Source organism: Lepidochelys kempii, chromosome 3 (genome assembly GCF_965140265.1).
Source record: "Lepidochelys kempii isolate rLepKem1 chromosome 3, rLepKem1.hap2, whole genome shotgun sequence".
NCBI classification, from domain to species: domain Eukaryota; kingdom Metazoa; phylum Chordata; order Testudines; family Cheloniidae; genus Lepidochelys; species Lepidochelys kempii.
Genome location: NC_133258.1, coordinates 35388016 through 35412353, shown reverse-complemented (window position 1 = coordinate 35412353; position 24338 = coordinate 35388016). Strand labels below are relative to the sequence as shown.

The 24338-nt window shown below is 43.0% G+C and overlaps 2 protein-coding genes and 1 non-coding gene across 7 annotated transcripts in view; all 3 read left to right on the top strand.

Moving 5' to 3' along the window:
* Positions 1 to 388: 388 nt before the first annotated feature.
* RPS7 (ribosomal protein S7) lies at positions 389 to 12333 on the top strand. The gene is made up of 7 exons (XM_073336093.1): positions 389 to 473; positions 1185 to 1266; positions 1986 to 2057; positions 4599 to 4742; positions 6835 to 6899; positions 11010 to 11160; positions 12217 to 12333. Exons 2-7 carry the CDS (start codon positions 1192 to 1194, stop codon positions 12292 to 12294), a joined length of 585 nt encoding a protein of 194 aa, XP_073192194.1. The 5' UTR covers positions 389 to 473; positions 1185 to 1191; the 3' UTR covers positions 12295 to 12333.
* Positions 11896 to 12107, top strand: LOC140909831 (small nucleolar RNA SNORA73 family). The gene has a single exon (XR_012158368.1). It is a non-coding gene; the product is annotated as a small nucleolar RNA SNORA73 family (small nucleolar RNA).
* Positions 12334 to 12356: 23 nt separating the features above from the next.
* The window catches only part of COLEC11 (collectin subfamily member 11), a 47724-nt gene continuing 35742 nt past the window's right edge, over positions 12357 to 24338 (top strand). For 3 of the 5 annotated variants that reach the window (XM_073336087.1, XM_073336091.1, XM_073336086.1), the window contains exon 1: positions 12431 to 18269. The gene's annotated coding sequence lies outside the window, so the exon portion shown is untranslated. Of the gene's footprint in view, positions 12405 to 12430; positions 18270 to 24338 lie in introns of those variants that run through there. The other 2 variants (XM_073336090.1, XM_073336089.1) reach the window with 2 other exon arrangements.

Below are 24338 nucleotides of genomic sequence, written 5' to 3'. Positions count from 1 at the left end.
AATCTGCTGAAGGGCCAGAAAAAGAACATAGCACAAGAATGGCCCGGCCCTGGCAGCTCCACATGGCCACCTGCAGACAGAAAAGAGGAGCCTTCCACCCATCTTCCACACACCCCTTAACTTGGTAACATTAAGAGGTTCTACTCTGAACCGCACACATGCGCCCCGTGCCACTATCGTGCTATGGCAAGGCGACGGCGCATGCGTCATCCTGCATTCTCTTTTCCACGGCTTCATCCTAGAGCCACGCTCGCCTGAGCCGGCTAGGACAACACTAGTCAGCGCCCATGCCAATAGCTGAATCCCCCTGTTCGGCTTCACTCTGGCGGAAGTGGCTCGGGACGCTATAGGTCGGACTGCCCCTCTTCCGGGTTTGGCTTCAGGTCTGTGTGGGCGGGGCGAGTCCTTCCCGGGCAGGGACCTGAGCGGTTCTCGCGAGAGCTCTCCCTCTTCCTAGGCCGGCGCTGTGAGAGGTAGGTGCTAGGGCCGCCGACGCGGAATCGCGTTTTAGCCGCTGTCCCCGCAATACCGCGCCGAGCGGGCACCAGCCCCTCGGCCCGGAGGGGTCGGTTGGGGATGCGTCCGATTAGCGGCCTCCCGCGGCCCGATGGCCGCTCAGGAACCCGGCGCACCCCGCCTGGAGCCAGGGGGCACCCGGCCCCGCGGAGCCTGTCTCCTCCGGGCAGAGCTGGGGCCTCCGTCCGGGCCCGGGGGTCGCGGCTGTGGGGCTTCTGAGCCGGGGCCCCGGGGCCTCTGTCCAGGCCCGGGATCCCTCCGGCTTCTCCGTACAGAGGCCGCCCCAGTAAATGATGGGCTCAGCGTGTGGGCTCCTGCCGGGCTCTGGCAGCGGGGGGAAGGGAGCAGCCCTCCGACCCGCCCCGCTCGAAGAGGCCGTGGCTTCTGCAGCGTGGCGTGGCTTCTGTCGGGAGCCTGATCCCAGAGACGTCTGGCTTCTGGGACTCCGCTGCTCGCTTTTCCCCATGTGACCGCTTTGAACTGTGCGCGGCTTGTGAAGCGTCTCACCTCTCCTCTCGGGGCTGACACAAAGATGATTTGCCTAGTGAGACGGATGAAGGGCCTAAATCTTTGCTGTGTCCAACTATCAGAAAGCCCTTGGCTGTGCATTGTGGCTAGTAGTCATGTGTCTGCTGACAACTGAGATGTTTCTGTTCTTTGGGTTGTAGAAAGGCCATGTTCAGTTCTAGCGCGAAGATTGTGAAGCCCAATGGTGAGAAGCCAGATGAATTCGAGTCTGGTATTTCCCAGGTATGTTAGTTTAACTCCACTATCCCCTAATAACTTGAACTAATGAAAGCACAGGTATAATCCTAGCTTGATTCAAAACTGAAGTTAAACTGCCTGAATAAGTCTCAGTTTCCTAAGGAATATAGGAGTTGCAGATTTTTGCTTCATATTCTGCTTCTGATGGTAGCAAATACCTTATGCTTCAGAGGGAAGTGTAAGAACTAGTCAGTCATGCAGTGAATGGGCTATTACCAGCAGGAGAGTGAATTTGTGCGTGGAGGGTGAGAAAACCTGGATTTGTGCTGGAAATGGCCCAACTTGATGATCACTTTAGATAAGCTATTACCAGCAGGACAGTGGGGTGGGAGGAGGTCTTGTTTCATATTCTCTGTGTGTATATAAAGTCTGCTGCAGTTTCCACGGTATGCATCCGATGAAGTGAGCTGTAGCTCACAAAAGCTCATGCTCAAATAAATTGGTTAGTCTCTAAGGTGCCACAAGTACTCCTTTTCTTTTTGCAGTGAATGATGTATGCATTTTGGGTGGTGAGGGTTAGGGTGTGTGTTCTTGACCCCATGGATCAGTTTATGCTTGGAAACAAATATATACAGACCATTTATAGCAGATGATTGATTAGTGTTTAGCAAACTAGTGCATGTACACAAATGCATCAGAAAGTAAAAGGATGTAACTTAAAACTGACAGTAATCAAAATTGTTCTCTCTAATTCTTCTCTGTAGGCTCTCCTGGAGTTGGAGATGAACTCTGACTTAAAAGCTCAGCTGAGAGAGTTGAACATCACAGCAGCTAAGGTAGGTTTCAAAAAACGTGCACCCCATCCAAAAAAGGTGACTGACTTTGTTGCCAACTGACAATTCTGTATGTTGGTATCTATCTTAAATGGATATTAATATGCCATGTGACAAGTGGTCAAAAAGTTTGAATTAAAGATGAATGCAAGATTTCATGGGATTGTCTTGCTGGATACTGTTGTGACTTAACGGGAGGAGGCAGACATCAAGCTTTGTAACCCTGCTTATTGGAGCTGACTGCCAATTTTATTATTTAAAATACAGTTCTAGTCTTAAAAGTGACTGTAAAAAATGCCATTAGAGCTTCCACAATTCTGACTCCAGATAAACTGATCAAATTTAACAAGTATAAAACCTATTTCTAACTTCCCAGACCAAGTTTGCAGGACTGGATCTGAAAATCCAAATGACTTCTTGCTTGCTTTACTAACCCTGAAGTTGCAATTGCAGAATCTTCATCAATGAAATGCAGACTAGAATTGTTCTGTTTTTAAAGAACAGCTCTGGGGTGTCTAACATATGTCTCATAATATTCATGTCATTATAAAAAAAAAAAAACCCACTAACTTGGCCTATATAAAATGGGAGTAGATCAAGATACCAGTCTCACATAGTCACAGAGTAAGTGTCAGCTCTTCAGAGTTTAGTTTTAGTCTAGGATGTGATTGTAAAAATGGCATGAGGTCTATATTTAAAACAAAAAATACTTCAGAACAAAATTTGTTCAAATTACAAATTCTTCTGCCAGCCCTGCAAAGCAAACCTAAGATTCAAAGTGATCTTTGTACATAAGCAGTAATAAAACTTATGCAGGTTCTTTTGTCCCTAATGGTACCTGTGCAAACTTGTTGGGGTCTATACAGGTATATTGACTGGAATTCAGTAAACAAATCTGAAGATGCAAACTGAATTGTGGACTTTAGGCAAGTGGCTGGGGTGTGCACACTGACTTCTAATGGGGCCTGAATCTGTCTCAAGAAGCATGCTCTTGGGAAGTGCTGTACTTGTGCCAAGAGGGCTGTTCCTAATGAAATAAGAAGGGCTGTTGTTGAACAGATTTTGAAACAGTGAGGGACACAATGCATTTTAGTAAATCCAACATGGGCCTCCAGTGAGGTGGGTCTCAGAGGGCTCTACCCAAGTGGTTTTTTGGAGCATAGCTCTAAGACAGAGGTGGGGAACCTTTTTTCTATCAGGGGCAATTGACCCACAGAAAAAATTTAGTGTGGGCCACGCACAGGGGTGGGGCGCAGAGACTCGAGGCTTAGGCTCTGGGGTGGGGCCAGAAATGAGGGGTTCAGGGTATGGGAGGGGGTGTGGGATCTGGGATGGGGATGAAGGGTTTGTGGTATAGGAGGGGGCTCTAGGCTGGGGCCAAGGGGTTTGGAGTGCGGAAGGGGGCTCAGGACTGGAGCAGAGGGTTGGGCTGTGGGTGGGAATGTGGGATGCAGACTCTGGGAAGAGGCTGGGGCAGGGAGGTGGGGTGCAGGCTCAGGCTGGGTGGCACTTACCTCAGGAGGCTCCTGGTTGATGGGGCTAAGGCAGGCTCCCTGGCTCCACGCTGCTCCAGGAAGCTACTGGCATGTCCCTAGGCTGAGGCCCAGCCAGGCAGCTCTATGCAGTGTTCTCTTCCTGCGTCCACAGCTCCCATTGGCTGCAGTTCCTAGCCAATGGGAGCTGCGGAGGTGGAGCTTGGGACACGCACAGAGCTTCCCTGAATGCACCTGTGCCTGGGGGCCGCAGGGACATACCAGTCGCTTCCAGGAGAAATTTCCAGATGAAATTAAGCAGGGGGCTCGATCCAGCACCCGGGCTGTAGGTTCCTCACCCCTGCTCTGAAGAGTAATGACCTAGAGTCCCATTCCATGATGTTGGAGGATAAGCTTGTGCCCAGCAGTAAGGCTGGTGAGGGAGGCATCAACTTCCTAGTACTTGATCGCATACTAGGGAGGTAAACCATGCAGGACACAATCATGTTACCACGGTTATAAAATTATTTGCAGGGAGACAAAGTACTATTGAAATAGCAGTGTGGATCTTGGCAAATCAGTAGATGTAACTGACTAAGCTACCTTACTATTTGTATGAAGATGTTGCGTGGAAGACAGTTAGTGGAGGGTGTTTAAGCGATCAACCTGTTTGTGTTGATTTTTATCTTCCATGTACGCCATGGGCAACATTATTTTATTTGAAACTTGATCTCAGTACCAGCCCCATGCAATTCTGTTGCACTGGAGACCCATTCAGTCTACGTATTGATGTCTGCTTTTGTGAGATTCTCCTGTTTGAAAGGGTCAGTGAATCTGAATTGTAATTGTGACAAGTAGGGATACTAGCCTAAGGGGTGAAAAGGCTATTCATTTCATACAGCAATTTACAATTGCAACAAAATACATTGCAACAAAGCTTGATGAGAAAACTGCCATTATTATTATGTTTAATGGATTTGGTAAAGTGCTTGCTGTTACTTCAAAGCTGACCTGTGTTCAGGGGATTTAAAATCAAAGGTAACTTAAGTGTATATTTTGTCTTCTATCTTAGGAAATTGAAGTAGGGGGTGGTAGAAAAGCAATCATAATCTTTGTACCAGTTCCTCAGTTGAAATCTTTCCAGAAGATCCAGGTCCGATTAGTTCGTGAGCTGGAGAAAAAATTCAGCGGCAAGCATGTGGTGTTCATTGCTCAGGTAAATAGTTTATTTTGTGGTTTATCACTCTGTATGTGGCATATTGGTTCCCTGAACCTGTTGGGGCTGGGAAGGTAAATGTATCGAATGTGTGGTTGGTTTGTTTGTTCTTGCTCTAGATCAAATACCTTTCTAGACACTGTCAGTCTGTGGCTGCACATAAGTCTCAACAGCTTGCTTTAAGAAGCACTAGAGAAAAACTATATAGGATGGCCGAACCGTACTCTGAAAAGGAGAAATAACATGTAGCTGGAGTAGAGTCCTAGAAGTAATGAAACTTAAGCAGGAAAAATGTAAGCATAGTATTTTTGCAGACTCTACAGTGAAAGTAGAATAGAAGTAAGCTTTAATACAAATGGTAGGGAGAGGGTGAGTTTTATTTGCTGTCTTTTAAAGTGAAAAGGAAGAAGGGGCAATGCTAGTGAGATCTCACTTCCTTTAATCTTAACCTCCCTCCCCCCATCCTCCTCAGTTTAAGCCAAGAAAAGCTTTTTAAGATGGGAATAGATGGATGGGAAGCCAGCATTAGGAAGAGAACAAGCCCCTGGAGTTCTTATTACCATGAGGATAACTTTAAATGGATGTATGTGTGTTTTTTTAATAGTTATGAAGGCTGCACTTCACCTGTGAAGGGAAGAAGAGATCCATTTTTTGTATTGTGGTTTAAAAGGATCAAAATACCTGAATTGAATTCATGTGACTGAGTATATTCTGCACAATGAAATGTCTCTGCTAGTCCTGCACTTTAAACTTTGGGCTGTAGAGCCCAAAGTTTAAACATCAGATGTCTTATACTCATATGCGATAGCTCACACCCAGCTTTGTCTTAACACAATAACAAATGTATAACACTGTTAATTATTGAAATCTTTAATGGTATAGAAAGGGTGACAAATTTGTTTTAAAGGAATATAACAAATCATACTACCGTTCATTGGGTACTTTAGAACATTTGTCTTCAGTGGTAGTGGCTTGGCGATAGCAAGCATGACAGTTCTGGATACTACATATTGGAGCCAAGGCTCAGCGGGCTTGTCTTCACTATGGGGGTAAGTCGACCTAAGTTATGATACTCCAGCTACATGAATATGGTACTCCATCAACGTAGCTTTGGTCAGCTTGCCCCAGTGTCACTGCGCTACGTCAATGGGAGACACTCTCCGGTTGACTTCCCTTACTCTTCCTGGAGAGCTGGAGTACTGGGCTCGACCAGAGAGCGCTCCGCTGTCAATTTAGCGGATCTTCGCTATAGCTGCTAAATCAGTCCCTGCTGAATTGATTACAGCAGCATCGATCTCCCCATAGTGAAGACCAATCCTAGAACTCCTGCCTTCCTAGTTAAACAATGAATCTTCTCACAACATAAGATAAGGCTGCCTATGATGAGTTGCACTTGCTTAACTAAAGAGATATTTTATGCTGATTTTTAAACTGTTGTAGACTTCTGTGTGGACATTCTAACTTAGGAATCCATTTAAGCTAAACCAAAGTAACCCACTTTTAAACTAAAATAAGTGTCCATGTGGGGACAGTCTGCAGAAGTTTAACAAATGCAGTGTAAATGTCCCTTTAGTCAAACTTCTACAACTTCCTCATGTAGACATAGCACAGGTGTCCAAAGAACTGACACCAGGAGCAGATGAATAACAATCTCAAGAATAATCTAGCAGGAAATCGTGGTGGGCAAAACCTTCTGCAGTGTTTTTTAGCAACCATTTCTAGAAAAGGCTCCCCCACCCCCTGATGTGGGTGAACAGATTATCTTGGCTATTAGCTTTGTTAAATACAAACTGTTCTCCCCAAACCTTTCCTTCTTCCCACTGAACATACTTGGCATGAGAATTTGTCAGAGGTTGCAGCAATGCACTACAGAAACTGACTTTATCATAAAGCTCAACTTCTACAATTGGAATGTGGTTTTGGGTATTTCCTGAGCATTCCTTGATGCTGTGTGGAAACAATTGTGGGACTTCTGCAGGAGAATGGTAACCCTTGAAAGAAAGTCATATTTATGACTTCAAATCTGAACATCTCTGATTCTGAGGATATTGACTAAATGTTTCATGAGGCTTGATATCACCTTCTTTCACAGAGAAGGATTTTGCCCAAACCAACAAGGAAAAGCCGTACAAAAAACAAGCAAAAGCGTCCCAGGAGGTAAGTAAATGTTACGCTGCTGAAATGTGTGCCATTCCTCTTATATGACTTGCATGACAGCCATTTTGATCATATGTAAAGGGTCTGAGAAAGATGACAAGACAAATATTCTGGGACACTGGCTCTGCAAAGACTCTTCCTTTCAGCACGTAAAGTTTAAGGTACGAATAGTGCCCTTTACCACCCCGAACTTCCTTGCATCTTCAATATTCAGATCGCTTCTCTTCAAAATCAATCCCTCAATGTGTTTCAAAAACTTATTACTGTCACTTTCTAATCTTGCAGTTCTAGAATGGCTGTGGGATAGCAGTGAGGACTGTGTTGTACAACGGGGGTCAGCAACCTATGGCATGCAAGCCAATTTTTAATGGCACACTGCTGTCTGCCGGGGACCCCGGCAGACAGCAACATGCCATTAAAAATCTGGCCCGGCCTGCTCTTCTCCGCCCACCGCTCTCTCCTTGCAGGGCCGGCAAGCTTCCTCTTCCCCCCCCCACCCCCCCTAGCATGCTGGGTTCCTGCCCCTCCTTCTCTCCCTCCCTGCAGCTGGTCAGCCCTTGCTATGGAGGGGGAGAGGGAAAAGCATATCCCCTCCAGCCCCCTGGTCAGGGCAGGGGGCTGGGAGCACCTCCACAAACCCAGCCCACGCTCCCCAGTCCTCTGCCCTGACTTCTGAACCCTCCTCACACACGCCCAGCCCTTTACCCTCACCCCTGCACCACCCTCCCCACACCACAGCCCTGACTCCGGCACCCCCCACACATACCCAGCTCCCCCATGCCCTGACTCTTGCACCCTCCACATCCCTACCCTGAGCACCAAATGGGAGCTCCTGTGCGCGCGCACCCCCCGCCCCCACATTCCCACCTGCACCCCTTGCACCAAATGTGAGCTGCCCAGGTAAGCGCTCCACACCCAAACCTCCTGCCCCAACCCTGAGCCCGCTCCCTCATTCTAGCTCCTGGCCAGACCCTGCATCCCAACCCCCAGCCTGCTTCTTCACCCCCAGCCCTGTTCTCAGCGCACTCCCACCCTCATCTCAGTGCAGCGAGAGGAAGAGAATGATAGAACCAGGGAGAAGGTAGGTACCTACTCTATGCGGACAGGGCCGGGACCCCAAACGAGCAGTGGGTTGAGCGGCAGCGGGCTGAGCTGCTCAGCCCATTGCTGGTCTGGTGTCCCGGCCACTGGTCCTGTTCAGCCCACTGCCAGTCTGGGGTTCTGGCTGCCGGCCCTTTGCCAGCCGGAGTCCCGTCCGCAGGCCCCGCTCAGCCCACTGCCGGCCTAGGTGAACAGAACCCCAGACTGGCAGCAGGCTGGTGGTGTAAGATCAGCATTTTAATTTAATTTTAAATAAAGCTGCTTAAACATTTTGAAAACCTTGTTTACATACGACAATAGTTTAATTATATAATAGAGAGAGACCTTCTAAAAAACATTAAAATGTAGTATTGGCACGCAAAATCTTAAATTAAAGTGAATAAATGAAGACTCGGCATGCCACTTCTGAAAGGTTGCCAACCCCTGTTCTACAACATTGACTTAGTTGTCAATTCTGAGATTTTTGGTGTATTTCTTGATTTGCCTGATTTCTGGCCTTGCATGGAAACTGGCAGTACGTTCCAAATGTAGTACACGTTTTCCTAATCTTTCCATCTACATCCAGCACTCTTCTTTTTCCTATTTGCTAGCAGCAATTACAGATAACTGACTTCTCTTTTTCTGGTCTGCCCAGCCACTGTCTTAAGATTGTGGGCATCTTGCAAAACAATGAAGCAATGTATGTAAACTGAGTAACTTAAGTGGATTGAGTTGGGTTCCCCTCCCTCCTCCCAATAACTTGTTCGTCTGTTGTAATGCTAGCCTTGGAACAGATGAACATCTAGGGAATGGACGCTAACGCTTCATCTGTACTGCAGAGAATTCAGTCCAGGCATTACGTTCTAGCTAAATTCTCTCTAAGCTGTGTGGTTGTGCAGTAGGCTATCAAGGGCTGTGCAGGCAGGAAGAGGCGTCTCTCCCCAGGCCGCGGCCATGAGAGAGGGCTTGGGGAAGTCCTTTCTCTCCCTGGGGCAACCTGCACCCCAGCCAGAGCCCTCACTCCCCAGCCCTGAGCCCGTCCCACACTCTGAACCCCTCAGCCCCACCCCTGCCACACATCACCTCCGTATTGGTGCACATAACAAAATTCATTCCGCACATGGATGTAAAAAATTAGAGGGAACACTGCATGTTAGCGTTAATTAGGCAAGGTAAAATTATAAAATTTGAATGGTGATTCACTGTGTGTGTGCTGATGGATATACATATAACATACCCTTACGTTTTGCCCCAAGAGATTTGATTTTTATTTGTGTAATTTTTGGATAGACTCACTTTTGTAGTTTGTTTGCTACCTGAGTGGGTGGGGAAGGAGGCTGGGCTTGCATGGGAAGCTGTGATCTAGGAGGTAATTTTTTTATTATTATTTTTTATTCTGACTTGGGGTAGAGCTAAATTCTAAAGGAAAAAAGTGTCCTTGGTACTATAAGTTCAAATTGAAGCAACAGTTTGCTTCTGTTAAACATTTTTCTCTAACTAGTTGGTCTGACTGAAATTGTTGACTACTGTCTACATTCACTGAGTGATTTGCACTTGGTGTTGGTTTCATTCTGGGATACAATCAATTTCACTGTAATTGTAATGTCAAAGATAATATTTAATACTGTGGGTTTTTTTTTTTTTGGAACATATGTAAATTGGCATTCAAAGAACTTCATAGGGCACTTACAGGAATTTTTGTGGTCTAAGATGTAGAAAACTCTATCTGACGCTGCAACAATAGGGCTGTATGGGGGGAAACTTGCATTATAATTCCCTTTAAATTGCAAACACTGTTCTACGGAACCTGCTAGATGAGAGTCTGTGTTCCATTACAGAATCATCTCTAACACTGCAAGAAGTGGGGCATTGGAGGGGAATAACCAAATATTTTTGCTGAAATGTCCGGTTGTTACATCCTAACCTAATGCAGTAAATACACTCTTAAAGGTAGAAAGAACGAGGAGTACTTGTGGCACCTTAGAGACAAACAAATTTATTTGAGCATTAGCTTTTGTGGGCTAAAGCCCACTTCATCAGATGCATGCAGTGGAAAATACAGTAGGAAGGTGTCTGTCTGTCTGTCTGTCTGTCTGTCTGTGTGTGTGTGTGTGTGTGTGTGTGTATATATATATATATATATATATATATATATATATATATATATATACAGAGAACATGAAAAAATGGGGGTTACCATATTAACTCTTAAGAGTTGGTATGGCAACCCCCATTTTTTTTCAGTGTGTGTGTTGTGTATATATATAATCTTACCTACTGTATTTTCCACTGCATGCATCTGATGAAGTGAGCTTTAGCCCACGAAAGCTTATGCTCCAATAGAATTGTTAGTCTCCAAGGTGCCACAAGTACTCCTCATTCTTTCTGCTGATACAGACTAACACGGCTACCACTCTGAACTCTTAAAAGTAGTATTCCTCAAATTCTTCATTTGAGGAAGTATTACACTTACAGGTGGCACTATTAACTTGTGTAAATACAACTTGCTTACACTGAATAGTGAAGCATTGATAGAAATAGTGTAGTCTCAAATATCGCTTTCACTACAAACTGCTCAGTTTTATTTTGTACTGCTATGTCCCTGGCTCCTGGAATAGCTGCTGAGATGAATTGTGGCGTGGTCACAACTAACTTTTTGATATGGTGGAGTACGGAATTCATGTTTACTGTTTATTTACCAGCCCATACATTCCTTTGTCCCAAGAATTATGGTAGTATCTCTCTGGCAGATTATAGGGGAAGTATGTTTTATAGTCATCGGACTAAGCTTGCCAATCCCTTGAAGGTTTAATTCAGGGGTTCTCAAACTGGGGGTTGGGACCCCTGGGGGGGGTCACAAGCCACCCCAAACCCCGCTGTGCATCCAGAATTTATAATGGTGTTAAATATATAAAAAAGTGTTTTTAATTTATAAGGGGGGTGGCACTGAGAGGCTTGCTATGTGAAAGGGATCACCAGTACAAAAGTTTGAAAACCACTGGTTTAATTCATGAAAATATTGTATTTCAGCCGTACACTTACTGCAGTGCATGATGCCATTCTCGAAGATCTGGTCTTCCCTAGTGAAATTGTGGGCAAGAGAATCCGCGTGAAACTAGACGGCAGCAGACTCATAAAGGTCCATTTGGACAAAGCACAACAGAATAATGTTGAACACAAGGTAAGGAACTAACTTTATACTCTTCTCTAACACAGGAATTGTGATGAGTCATATAGTTGAGTGTAAAACTCAGAACTGGCAGTGGCAAGAGTGAGAACTCTGCCCTGATCTTTAATGACATTTTGGACTAAGGAGATGCAAAGAGAAGTTTTGAAATCAAGCTTTAGTTTGACGGCACTTGACTGCTTTACACTCTGTTTTTGGTTAACTAATTTGTGGTGACCTTTTTCCTACTTGCTCCCTCTTAATATGAGTGGTAGAAGATGGGTTTCTTATTTATAATGAAACACTTGATCTTCAAAGCCAATGTACCAGCTACATCATGGGGTAGGGGCCCCCACATATCTCTGTTACTTCGTTTCAGCTGCCTTGTGGATTGAATAGCTCTGAAAGTCTTTGAGTCTGTTCTGCTGGCAAATCTATATGATTGATGGGTTGAGTCTTAATGTTCTACAGAACATTATCACCTCCCAAATAAAGAATTCTGGGAAGTAATCTCAATATGGAAGAATTGTCATCAATTTAGTATTTCACTTAGTCTAATTTTTCAGGAAATGTGGCTTCATTAGTGCTGGTACATAACATAAAACTTGTTCAGAATGAGGTGGGAAGCCTATCATTTCCTGTTGATATAGGATTTCTTAGCAGTAACTTAAGAAACTAGCCAAATTAAACTTGGAATAAAATGAGTTTTGAATTCTGGACTGAATCAGTTCCTGAATGAATCTGTCATCTTCAACATAGTCATCCGTTGAGGTTACTTGTGGGTCTGTCCAACTGGTATATGGGAGTATAGCCCTAAGTGCAGTGATGTACAATCCCCTTCCACAGTGTTGAAGAGCAAGCGTGTCCCTGGTTCTAGAGCTGATGAGGGCAGCATCCTTTATATTCCTATAACTTCTCAGTCTCTAGACAATTACTGAGGAGAAACCATGCAGGGTGCAACTTGAAACATAATATATAAAATTATGTCTGAACTATACAGCAGAACATGCAGCTTTTAGAAAACTTATAGAAAGTAAACTAATGCTGTTATACTTGACTCTTTCTTTCCAGGTGGAAACATTTTCTGGTGTCTACAAGAAGCTCACTGGCAAAGATGTTATTTTTGAGTTCCCAGAATTCCAGCTGTAAAGTGCAAGAATGACTGAATAAACAGTTTAATTGTTCATATCTTAAGCAATTTCATTTAAACTAAACACTTTATAAAAGCACACTACAGAAGGAGGAACTAGCTGACGTAGGTAACTGGTAATGACTTGGCTATGGAACCTTCTAGTTTAACTGAGTTGCATTTATTAAAGTAGGTAAGAACTCATGTCACCAGAACCTAATGGTAACTAGGTAAGAGCCTTCAGTTTCTAGTGGACATGTCCATACCCTAAATCACACAGAAAGCCTTGGTAGGGAAGTACACTAAACAGGTCTAAATAATACCTTCTCCGAGGATGAATTGGTCTGGCAAGGTTGTGTATGCAAACTTAAACTCATGAATTTTCCATTTATTTTAGAAACTCAGGTAGAATGAAAATGGACAGTTCCCAAGGTTGGTGGGAACATTCATCTACATAATAAATACTTGGCTTTAGATATGACAGCCTTGTATGGGGCGGAGGCAGACAAAATTCCACTTGCTTATGGAACACAATTCTTAAACACCTATTTCAAAGGTCACAAGGCTGAAATTTAAGCAGTGTTCTTCCATGCAGGTTAAGCTGTCTTGCTTTGTTATAAATTGTAGACTACTACTAATGGGAGAACATAAACTACAATGCAGGTTTTGTCAGTCCACAGGTTCTAGCTGTATTCTTGCAAGTCTGTAGGATATCAAAATAGATAAATATGGTTTTCTAGTTGCTTCAGAGCTGGAGGGTTGTGCTACACACTGGGAGGTGGTCAGTGGGATTTGTTTGAAGTGGTGTTGGGAAGCCTACATTGTTTACCTCAACAGCTTGAGACATTGCCAATACTTCTGAAAGACAGATGGGGCGCCTATGAAATGGGTGACTTTTAAAAGTCCACAAGCAAGTCCAAGGCATAGGGTGACACTCCAAGTATGTAAACAATAACTTGTCTTCCTGTGGGATGAGGATGGACAGTTGAAGTCACTGGGAATCTGAGTTCTTAGCTAAGCAAGACTTCACTAAATATTAGGGCTGTCAAGCAATTTAAAAAAAAATCATGATTAATTGCATGATTAAACAATAGAATAGCATTTATTTAAATATTTTTGGTTCTCTGCATTTTAAAATACATAGATTTCAGTTACAACACAGAATACAAAGACTAACAAATTTATTAGAGTGTAAGCTTTCGTGGGCTACAGCCCACTTCATCGGATGCACAGAATGGAACATATAGTAAGAAGATTATACACATACAGATAAGTTGGAAGTTACCATACAAACTGTGAGAGACTAATTAAGATGAGCTATTATCAGCAGGAGAGAAGAACTTTTGTAGTGATAATCAAGATGGCCCATTTAGACAGTTAACAAGAAGGTGTGAGGATACTTAACTTAAGGAAATAGATTCAATATGTGTAATGACCCAGCCACTCCCAGTCTCTATTCAAACCCAAGTTAATGGTATCTAGTTTGCATATTAATTCAAGCTCAGCAGTTTCTCACTGGAGTCTGTTTTGAAGCTTTTCTCTTGCAAAATTGCCACCCTTAAATCTTTCACTGAGTGGCCAGAGAGGTTGAAGTGTTCTTCTACCAGTTTTTGAATGTTATGATTCCTGATGTCAGATTTGTGTCCATTTATTCTTTTGCGTATTCTTTTGGTTTTAATCCAATCCCTTTTTTCATTTCATTCACTGAGTTGATTAGTGACATCTAATGAAATGTATTGGGTTTCAAATTTTATGCTCCAATTAAGTTAATAGAGGACAGGAGCCCTAACGTGGTCTGAAGCAGTCTGCAGACTCACAACAACATCCCTGCATTGGTTCATATTGCGAAGGCTTTTTGCAGCCTAGACACTTCAGAATCTAGCTTCCATTATTAATAAAAACAAATGTCCTGAAGGCCACAAATACAAGCAGGTTGAATTTGGTTTCTGAGCCATATGTTGGACAGCCTTGCTTCAAGGATCAAGAATAGCACCTCTCTCCTGCTTCCTTATTACATCTCTAGAGCACTTGTTTGCAACCTTTTTTCATGGGCGGGCCACTAAAACATTTCAAATGGAGGTGTGGACCCCTTTGGAAATCTTAGACCTAGCTTGCCTAGTGTGCTAGAGTTTGGTCAGACGCTTGCCCGACTATTGAGGCTGATATTTGGGAAGGCGGTGTGTTCACAGGCAGTCTAGTAATGGAGATCTCTGGGATCAAAATTGGTGCTTTTGAGTCAGTAACCCTTTGCAATCTCTCATCAGCTGGTAGTCGGTCTACTCATTAAGGTGGAGTGGGCTGAGTGTGGGGGGAGATCTTGACTCTTACAGAAAACTTGTGACAGAGCAACATGTTCAGAAATTAGTACATCTAAGTATTGTGCAGTTCAGATGTGCAGGCCTATCTCACAGCATTCTAGTTGCCCACTAGTACTGTAATGTCTGAGCATCTCACAATTTCTGAACTCTTTATCTCCCCATTCTCCTGTGAGATAAGGAAGTGCTATTATCCCTTGTGCTTAAGTGACTTGCCCAAGGATACACGGGAGGCCTTTCTCTTACTAAATCCTAGGCTAGTGCCCGAACTACATCCTTCTTCATTTTAGGAGGCTTGTAGAACCTTCGAGCTGTATTAAAATTTTATAAACTGTTTGCAAATAATTGATTATATTAGGTTTAAAAACTGGCACAATCCCACTCTAATGAAATCCCAATAGACTAGGTTGTCCTTAGCTGTAATGTGCTGAGCAGGTAAGGACTCTGCCCCCTTCCTGGCCCCACTGCCTTAATTGCACCTTTGGTCACAAGTTGCATAAACAGGACTCATGCAAGTGGCTCTCATGCTGAGCAAGGGGGTAGAGCTGTAGCTCTGATATGTCTCCCTTAGCCCCTCTTGCAATGATTACTAGAATTGGACAGATGGGACAGAGGAATAAGTAGCACCCTGAAAATTGCTGCAGTAACTTCCACTACACTGTCACAGAGTAAGAGGGGAACAGGGGAAGAATTGACACTCAAACTTTATCTCCTGGTAAGCTGCTCCCTATGCAGAGTTGAGCCTATACGCAGAGTTGAGCCTAACAGCTTCATCTAGCCATTGTTTGGGTTTGTGGACTCTTCTGTGACCAAGAAGAGGAAAGTTTCTTACTGGAAGATTTCCTTCCTCACAGCACACAGATTCACAGATCCACGCCACCCTATTAATTACTGCAATCAAGTGTTTCTCTTTTATGGGCTTTGCAACAAGTTGCTATAGTCACAGTTAAATGATAAATTTACTGTTTAGCCAGCAAGCGTTCTCAACTCTGGACAATATTGCACTGGCAAGCTCTTCAGGAGGAAGCACATCCCCCTGTGTCTCTGACTCAGATTTGATTTGTCTCCAGAGCGGCAAGGGAGAGACTGTGGGTATGTCTGCGCAGCAGTTGTGCAGGTGCTTCCCAGCACGGGTAGACAGACGCATGTTAGCTCTGCTTGAGCTAGTGTGCTAAAAGTAGCAATGTGCTGGTGGCGACTTGGGCTAGCCACCTCAATATGCACTTGGGGTCACATGGGATCGTACCTGGGTGACTAGACTGAGCTGCCCCTGTGGCCACGCTGCTATTTTTAGTGAGATCTGCTTGAGCTATCAGTCGTGTCTGTATAATCATGCTGGGAAGCTGCTGTGTTGACCTAAGGGCAAGATTTATAAATATTGAGGTGCCTATAGTTGCAGATTGACTATCCACCTATCTGCAGCTGTAAGCACCTAAATACCTTTATAAATCTGGCCTTAAAACTCAGTGGCTGTTACATTAACCTTTTCCTCCTGATATTTCCCATGTTTGTAGATCCATGTTGGTAGCAATGGTGGGAATACTAATGTAGATCAGCTTTGTTTGTTTCCCGCCGTAAAATGGGGATGATAATACTTATCCCACAGGTGTATTAATGCTTATGAAATGTTCTAAGATCCTCAGAGGGTAGGGCCTACAAAAGTGATAGGTGGTATTATTACTATTTATCCCCAGATTTTTCTTGGTCCTGAATAACCCTCTACCTGCTATTGTCTATTTCTCGTGTTGCCATTCTTGTCTATTAAAGTGTCCTCTTATCTGCTTCAGGCAGGGCCAAAGTGTGTTTAGATACCGGTCCAAATAAAAAGTGGCATAGATTTGAACTGCCACAGGGTGAGCACAAGAAGGTACATTCTCTTTTTGAATGGCCCAAAGGGCAGGGGTTCTGCACTGGCTGCACCACCAGTGAGCTGTTGCACAGGAGGGCAGGATCCCAGAGCTGCTGCCTCTCTTCCCTTCCCCTTTGTGGGGTGCTGAGTGCCCACAGAAGAATAGAGGGAACAGTTGCTACTCTCAGAAGTACTGGAATTGTATTTGTGGTGATCTCACCATGGCCATCATGGTTAAAACTGTTTGATTTATTATTTTAAATAGTTTAAGGTTGTTGATGGGTTTTGGTCCTTTGGCAGAACTTTCTCCATAGGGTCTGATCCTGCACTCCATTGACTTCAGTGGGAGTTGTTTCAACTGGATTAAGATCGCCCTCAGTTTTTTTTTCTATTTATTTCTTTAAGAAGTGGGTTTAGGGATCAATCCTTTATTCCATGTGCAGGGTGAACTCCCAGTGGTTTTGGGGGAAAGCACCTTCCAGCTTTCAAGTGATTTTGTTCGATTATTTTTTCTTATTTCCTGCTAGGAAATCTGCCCTTACCTCTCTGTTAGAGAAACTATTTCTTTCTCCTTAAATGAACCAAAGTCATTAGTGGTTTCTCTTTTTATTTTTTTCCCTTTCCTTGGGGAAAAAAGCACTCAGGAATGCATTCTCGTTACAGTGCCTGGTCTTCCCCTTAGCACTCTTCAATTTATTTATTCTTCTTTTATTCAACCTTTCTATATTCTTATTTACTTGTAAATCACTTAATGTTTAATATCTCCTTTGCTGCTAACTTCCTTCAAAGATTTTTAATTCTCTTTATACTTCCCTTCTTGTCCCTCCAAGTTGTGTTTATGTAGAGAGATTTAAATATGTATGTAAATATATGTTACATTGCTGTTGTAACATGATCTTCAAGGACTTGGACTGAATTCATTTTGCTGCATTCTTTGTAAAACAGTTTCCTTAACAAGAAAAGGAGTACTTGTGGCACCTTAGAGACTAACCAATTTATTACAGTTTCCTTAACATTCCATTGATAGCACTTGCTATAAGGACCCAATTCTGTGTGATGCTAATTGCTCCTTTTATTGTCACTGAAGTCAGTGGCACTTCATATGTAAGTAAAGGTAAATAGGATTGGACCCTTAATTTGACATTGTGGCCTTTCTACATTTACATTAGTATGTCCCCTCTCTTTGAGCTTTTGCACTGACATAATTTTACCATCATCTAGTCAAGTTTTAATCTCTCTAATAATTATTGAAAAATAATAAAAAGTGGGTTGTTTGCCAGGTTCCAGCCTAATGTGGAAATGAAATGGCCAAGAGATTAAACCGTGAGGATCTACATTTATAATGGAAAAAGCTGTTCAGACTCTTAACTCTAGCTGTGCTGTTGATATTTCTGTAAGAAACTTTACACTGCAAGTTACCAACAAATGTATGAGTCCTTTGTTAGAGACTAGTTAATTGTTAGTATAATGTGGGCCACAGTTGTTGGTTGTGGTGACAAAAAGGTTTTTTTAACGAATCTGCCTTTGCACATCCAAATGGCTCCCTAAGGGCTTTGTTAGTGATACTGACTGTACAAAAATGCACATGGGGCTTAATCCTGAGCTGTGCTAAGCATGAGCTTGACAGAGCTTGTGCAGGGGTAGTGGAAAGGGAGGCAAAGGTGTCTAAGTCACCTTTTATGTCGTCCTTGATCATCCATCCAACCAGGGCCAAGATCAATCAGAATGAAATGGACTTATCTCTGATGCTTGTCTGTCCCTGATGTGTTGCCTGAGGGTAGGAGAGCCAGCAACAATGACTTCAGGACACCTGAGGACTCCCATTGGCAAGGTGACTCTTTGGCTATTCCTTCAGGACCGGGGGGGAATCTGATGCTTGAAGTATGTATGAATTACTTCTCTCTGCACTGAAGTGCCATTATATACCGAAGGGTTAAAGTGTGACAACTGTTTAAGTGTGAACAGCAACAACATAGTAGACCAATTCAGAAATTCTACAGTATAATTTCTGAATGTCTGTTCTACTCCTTCAACAGGCATGGAACTTCCCTTTGTCAATGGGTAATTCCATATGGGTGAAGAAAACAGGCTTGGAAGAGACCAGCCAGGTGGAGAATTGAGTATTTATGTTATTGTGCAGTGTGTGGAGTTTCTGCTCTTTAAACAGTGGCATGCTTTACTCCAGAAGTGAAAAATACTTTAGCCAGTTGCAAAAATAAGGGAAATTGGGATAGGCAAAGAATGTATTAATTACATACATTGGAATTTGAGTAGGACCCTTGACTCACCATCTTTTGAATATCAGCTGCTGAAATTCAATGCAGGAAAAGTTGTGCTCTGGTGGGAATGTGTGTGTGTGTGTTTAGTTGGATCTAAATGGTTACAAAGGGGTTCTCTGCTAGTGAGGGGGAGGGGACAGTGAGAGTGCATTCCCAAAAAAGTACATTCCCAAAATAAGCAGCTTACATCATAGACCTCTTCAGTTTTCCCACACTTCTTTCCTAATTATTATCCTGCAGGACAGCTGATCTATTTCAAACAGGAAGTTGTTTACAGATAACACTTGCAACTGTTCTGTCTGATTTGTTGAACTGTCGAAAAGCAAAAGACATCATCTTTTCAAATTAAAAACTGTCAGATTTCTGTAAACAGCAGCATGAGGGTCATCTGTGCAATTTCCCTGCAGGCAGAGTGTGCTCTGCAGTCCCCATTTTCTCAGCAATCATAAGGTAGGAGAGACTTTTGCGGTTTTACTGGTTAGAAGCATGTAAGGAGGAAAAAGTCTGGATGTACGATAGAGACTGGACATGTGAGTGGAAACATTCAAAGTATGTCTGACAACTGGTGTGGGTTAGCTGCAGAATAAGAAACAAAAGCTTGATGTACTGTATTCTGAGAGATAATGTGGACCTTACTGCTTGCAAAAGCCTGATTTAGCTGAAAAAATCCCTGTTTAACCTGGGATTTGTAACAGTGTCAAAGATGCTTCTGAGCAAGAGAAAGTGAACTAAAATAAGATTTTTAATTTTTGTTTGTTTGTTTTTAACAACTGAAATTGAAATGTATTAACTTTTTTATAGCCACTGGTTCTGATTTTAGTAATTTCAGCATAGCATGTTTGGTTAGAACACACATGATTTAATTGCCAGAGTGGCAAGAGAGAACTGGCTGTGATTCTTCGTAACATAATCAATATAGCCATTTAAGACTAGAAATGTGAAACACATTTCTCAGTCTCTCTGTCTGTTCTGGGGCACCAGAATGTCTTCATCTATTACGAATGATGAGTTTATAATATAGCCCCCAAAGCAAAGGATAGAAGACATGTGGCAATGGTGTCATGCTGAAGTAGACTGTAGAGAAGCGGTGTCCAATAGAAATTCGATGCTTGCCACACTGGTAGCCAGACTTGTGTCTTTGAATTTTAGTTATTAGCTACATTATAAAAATGCCACATGCATTAGCCACAATTCAATAGCCTATTAGCCACATGTGGCTAGTGGCGAACGTATTGGACAGTGCTGCTCTAGAGGATCCGATAATGACAGAATACACCAATGGCTAGTAAAGGGGTAACTCTAGAGATTGAGTCAAGGATAATTAGGACTGGGATTAGTGGTATATTGGATAAAGGGAAACTTTATTAAAATTAAAGGTTCATATATATGCAGCTTAAAGATGTGAATATTGTCTGTGAGGTTTGGGAGGGGAAACGTTTCTTACAAAATTGCGTGCCTAATTAGAGAAGTGAAATGCACCACTTTTTATTTTTCACTTCTCATACAAAGAAATAAAAAAAACTCCTGAGATTAAATTATTACAAATTACTAGTCACTAGTTACTCTGAAAATGTAGCTGAAAGATAATAGCAATTTTTCCACTCTCAGCAGCTGATTTTTGGAGTATTTTGGTGTTAGCTATTTCATATTTACAAGCATGCTCCTTTAAAGCAGTAAAGATATTGGAGGATGTAAACCTGTAAGCCAACCATTGATTTAAAGAAAAGATGATTGATGTCATTTTTATGAATCAAATTCTCAATCCTTCTATGATATCACTTACTAAAAATGCCTGTAAAATTTTGATCAAGCTACCTAAATGTCTATTCTTAAAAAGGTATTGCATTTTAGTTTTAATGCTTTGAAATCCAGCTGATTTTGATTAGAACTGAAACAGATACCAGGCGAAAAGATGATATTGTGGCTCTGATTCTGTGAATATTTTCTTCCATAATCCTTTCATTTATAGTAACCTCAGGGATTACTTGTAAGCTTCTGGGGCAGAGACTGACTTTACTGTGTTTATTCAGCGTGTGACATAATGCAGTGCTGATGTTGGTTAGGGTCTCTAGACACTGCTGTAATACAAATAAGAAATTAAAAAAAATGTTTCTGACAAGAAGTGGGTGGCTTTTGTTTGTGGGGTTTTTTACGTTGAATGTGTCTCTCTAAGAATGTTTGATTGTCTTTAGATAATTCACCCTAGATGTGAACATCTGCCAACATAGAATCACCTAAAAATAGCATGTTCTGCATCACTAACACTTTTCATAGGAGTATGTAAGTCATAATCCAAATTCATAGCCAAACCTGTGGCTTTGCCTGATGACCAATACAGAACTGCATTGTGGAAGCAGCAGAGTCCAATCACATAACTTGTAGTGGGGTTACCATGTTGAAATCTCTCTGAATGAATTCACATAACTTTAAAAACTTCATTTTTACTCTACATTAGGATTGCTCAAAAGTTTTCAGTTTAAACTTTTTTTGGACAGAAAATTGGGTTTTTGACACAACTTTTTTTGTAAAGTGTCTTTTCTATGGAAAATTTTGTTAGTTTTCCTTTTAATCAAAATATTTCAGCCAAAACCCAAAAGTATTTTGGCTAAAAATGGAAGGTGTGGTTTGCTGCAAGTCCCCATTCTTCTCTATGGGCTGGGATCCCTAGCTGCACTACATCTCCTACACTACATCACCCTTTTGCAGAGGTAAACCTGTGCATTATGGGAGATGTAGTCCAGCTGGTGACCTTGGCCCACAGAAGAGAGTGGGGACGTGAGCATACTACAGCTCCTCGGAGGCATTACACCTCTTGATTTTGGCCAAAAGCTTCAGTTTTGCCAAAAACTCAACATTTCGTATGGAAATCTTCCACAAAAATATTTATTTTTTTCCATTTTTTGGTCAAATTTCTGTGGGGGAAAAATACTCTGTTCTACTCTCCCACCCACACTTCACCAGCCCCCCAAAAAACCAGAAAATTAGCCCAATTCTAGTCTTCAGCCATCTGCAAACTAGCCAGCCTCTGACATGTTAGCAGTTGAAAACTTCATCTGTGTTTGGAAAGCCATGTTTACTCATAGGCAGTATCAAATCCCAGTGATTATCATGGATTCACTCCTATCGATCTAAGGTACTTCTGTGGCCTCCAGATCCTAAAGTGATGAGCACCTCACCATGATTAATTTAGTTATCTTCACAGTCCCCTGTGAGGTAGGGAAGTGTTATCCCCATTTTACAGAGGGGGAACTGAAGGACAGAGAGAGACTGAGGGACCGATTTTTGAAGGTATTTAGGATTCTAAAGTTGTAATTAGGTGTATAGTGGGATTTTCAAAAGTACCTAGGAGCCTAACTCCCAATCTAAAATGCCATGAAGAGTGGGATCCTAAAGGGACTTATGGGTAGCAATGCTGAGCATCACGGAGCCTAGAAAATGAAAGGGACAACACTGTGATCCACAAAGCCTGAGTTGGACACCTAAGTTTCCTATACAAACATGGGTGGACAGAGATGCCTACCAATGCCATCTCCAAAAGCCAGGATGCTAGGTGGGGCAGAACTGCCTAAATTAGTCATGGGGAAGTGTTGAGGGGGGAGAGTGTGCTAAGCTCTTCCCCTCTCTCAGAGATAGGCACCTATGCCCAGACTGCAGGGAGATGCCTAGCTTTGCTTAGCATTACACGAACGGGAATGTGCCTCCTGACTTCCGTTGGCTTAGGCACCTAAGATATTTCTTGTGGGACTGAGTTAGGCTCTCCACACAAAACAGGGGGAAGAGGAGGTGGTGGTCCCCACCTGTATAACTCTTAGCCTAGCAGTTAGAGCACTTGTCTGGGATGTGGGGACCCAGATTCAATTTCCCCCTCTTTGCCAGAAGAGGAGAGAGGATTTGAACAAGGAGTCTTTTAAGAGTGCTCTAACCAGTGGACTTTGGAATAGTCTGATGTGGGGGCTCCCTCATTCTCTCCTGTTGAAACCATTCCATTGTGGATAAATAATGAAAGAGCGAGTGGAGTAGGGGGATTGGACCCAGGGTCTTCTACCTCCCAGGGGGGTGCCCTACCCAGCAGACAACAGCATCATTCTCTCTCTGGTGTTTGACACTTCTGTCATTAATGGGGTCACTGCAAGTAACCTTCTAGACCGAATCACAGAAGAGAAGGATCTCATAAAATGTATACAGGACGTTGGTAGGGTATGGCAGAAATGGCCAGCTGAGAGAAGAACCAGTGCAGATAATAAAAAGGGGCAGCACCCTATGTAACCTGCATTGACTGTGAGTAGAGCTCAAGGTGTTGGTTTTAACCTCTAAAGCCTTAAATAATTTAGGAGTGAGTTACTGCTAGATCACCTCTCTATGGTGTCGTACTCCTGCGCTTGAGCCCAGAACCTGAGCTAGAGCTCTCTGAATGTAGAAAGGAGGAAGCTGCTGGCAGCTGTTGGTTGTGTTTCGCTCTGCAGCCTTTTGGGGAGGATTTGAGACTAGAAGGGCTTAGTTTATTAATATCCTTATTTGCCGTGGAGTTTAAGCCATTACAGCTATATGAAGGGGTTGCCAACTCTCATGAATTTATTGTGAGAATTTGGAATATTTGGTAGTTTTTTTGAAAGCCTCAGCTTTCTTTTCTTCTCTTTTTAAATATAAGTTTATAGTACTTGGGGTTGTAGAGAAGCTTGTAAATATGACCTGAATGCACCCCAAAGGCTCAGCAATCAATGACAAACTAAAATAAATTGGCTTAAAAATCATGAGATTTTTTTAAAATCATGATTCTTTGCCACTTGATTCATGATTTTTGAATACTTGGGTTGGTAACAATGTAGATCCCTTCCAGCTGAAAGTGCCAAATTTCACACAGCTCTCCTCGATCTTGCTACATAGTAAAGAAACAACCTTTATGACAATGTATGACCAATATTTTCAAAAGCATCCATTAAACTGGACTGCCTCACTCTCTTGGTTCCTACAAATAAATGCAACTGGCTGCACTACCGAGGTCACATGCAGTCATTTTTACAGGGTTAGGGCATAACTGAGACAATGGGGGGGACCTGGTTTTCAGAAGCGTTGAGCATTTATAATTAAACCCCTGGGGAAGTTTGGGTGCTCAGCATAAAAGAAAATTAGATCCAATGTGTCTCAAGGTGCCTCCAAATTCTTGGAAAATTTAAATCCGGATCTGTATTTGAACTTTCCAGCTTGGGCTTACCTCTAGTTTCATAATCAGAATGGTTGTATACTGTGTTCCCGCTACACTGCACAGTTGCGTGGTCGCCCAGGAGTGAATCAAGGGCCGTGCACTTCGTTAACAGAGCTGCGCACAGTGGCAACGTGTTCAGGTGCCCCTCTCCCTGCAGCTCTGCAGCTGCGTTGCTCCTCTGCCTTGAAGCTCCTGGCCATCTGCTCCCGGGATCCTCCTGCTTGCTGTGCAGAGTAGGGGATGGAGGATGACGTCAGGATGTCCCCCTCTCCCTGCTTTCCTCCTGCCCATGTACCCCATCTCCACAGAGCAGGAGACAGGGCTCAGGAGCAGGAGAGCTCAGCTGCTGCAGTCTGAGACTTCGGGTTTGTGTGCCTTAAAGAGACAGTGCATGGTCTCCCATAGACTTCCCCAGCAG

Coding starts and splice junctions, on each gene's coding strand:
- RPS7 (XM_073336093.1), top strand. CDS start 1,192: ATGTTCAGTTCTAGCGCGAAGATTGTGAAGCCCAATGGTGAGAAGCCA. Junction 1,267..1,985: donor TCGAGTCTGGTATTTCCCAG/GTATGTTAGTTT, acceptor TCTTCTCTGTAG/GCTCTCCTGGAGTTGGAGAT. Junction 11,161..12,216: donor AGAATAATGTTGAACACAAG/GTAAGGAACTAA, acceptor CTTTCTTTCCAG/GTGGAAACATTTTCTGGTGT.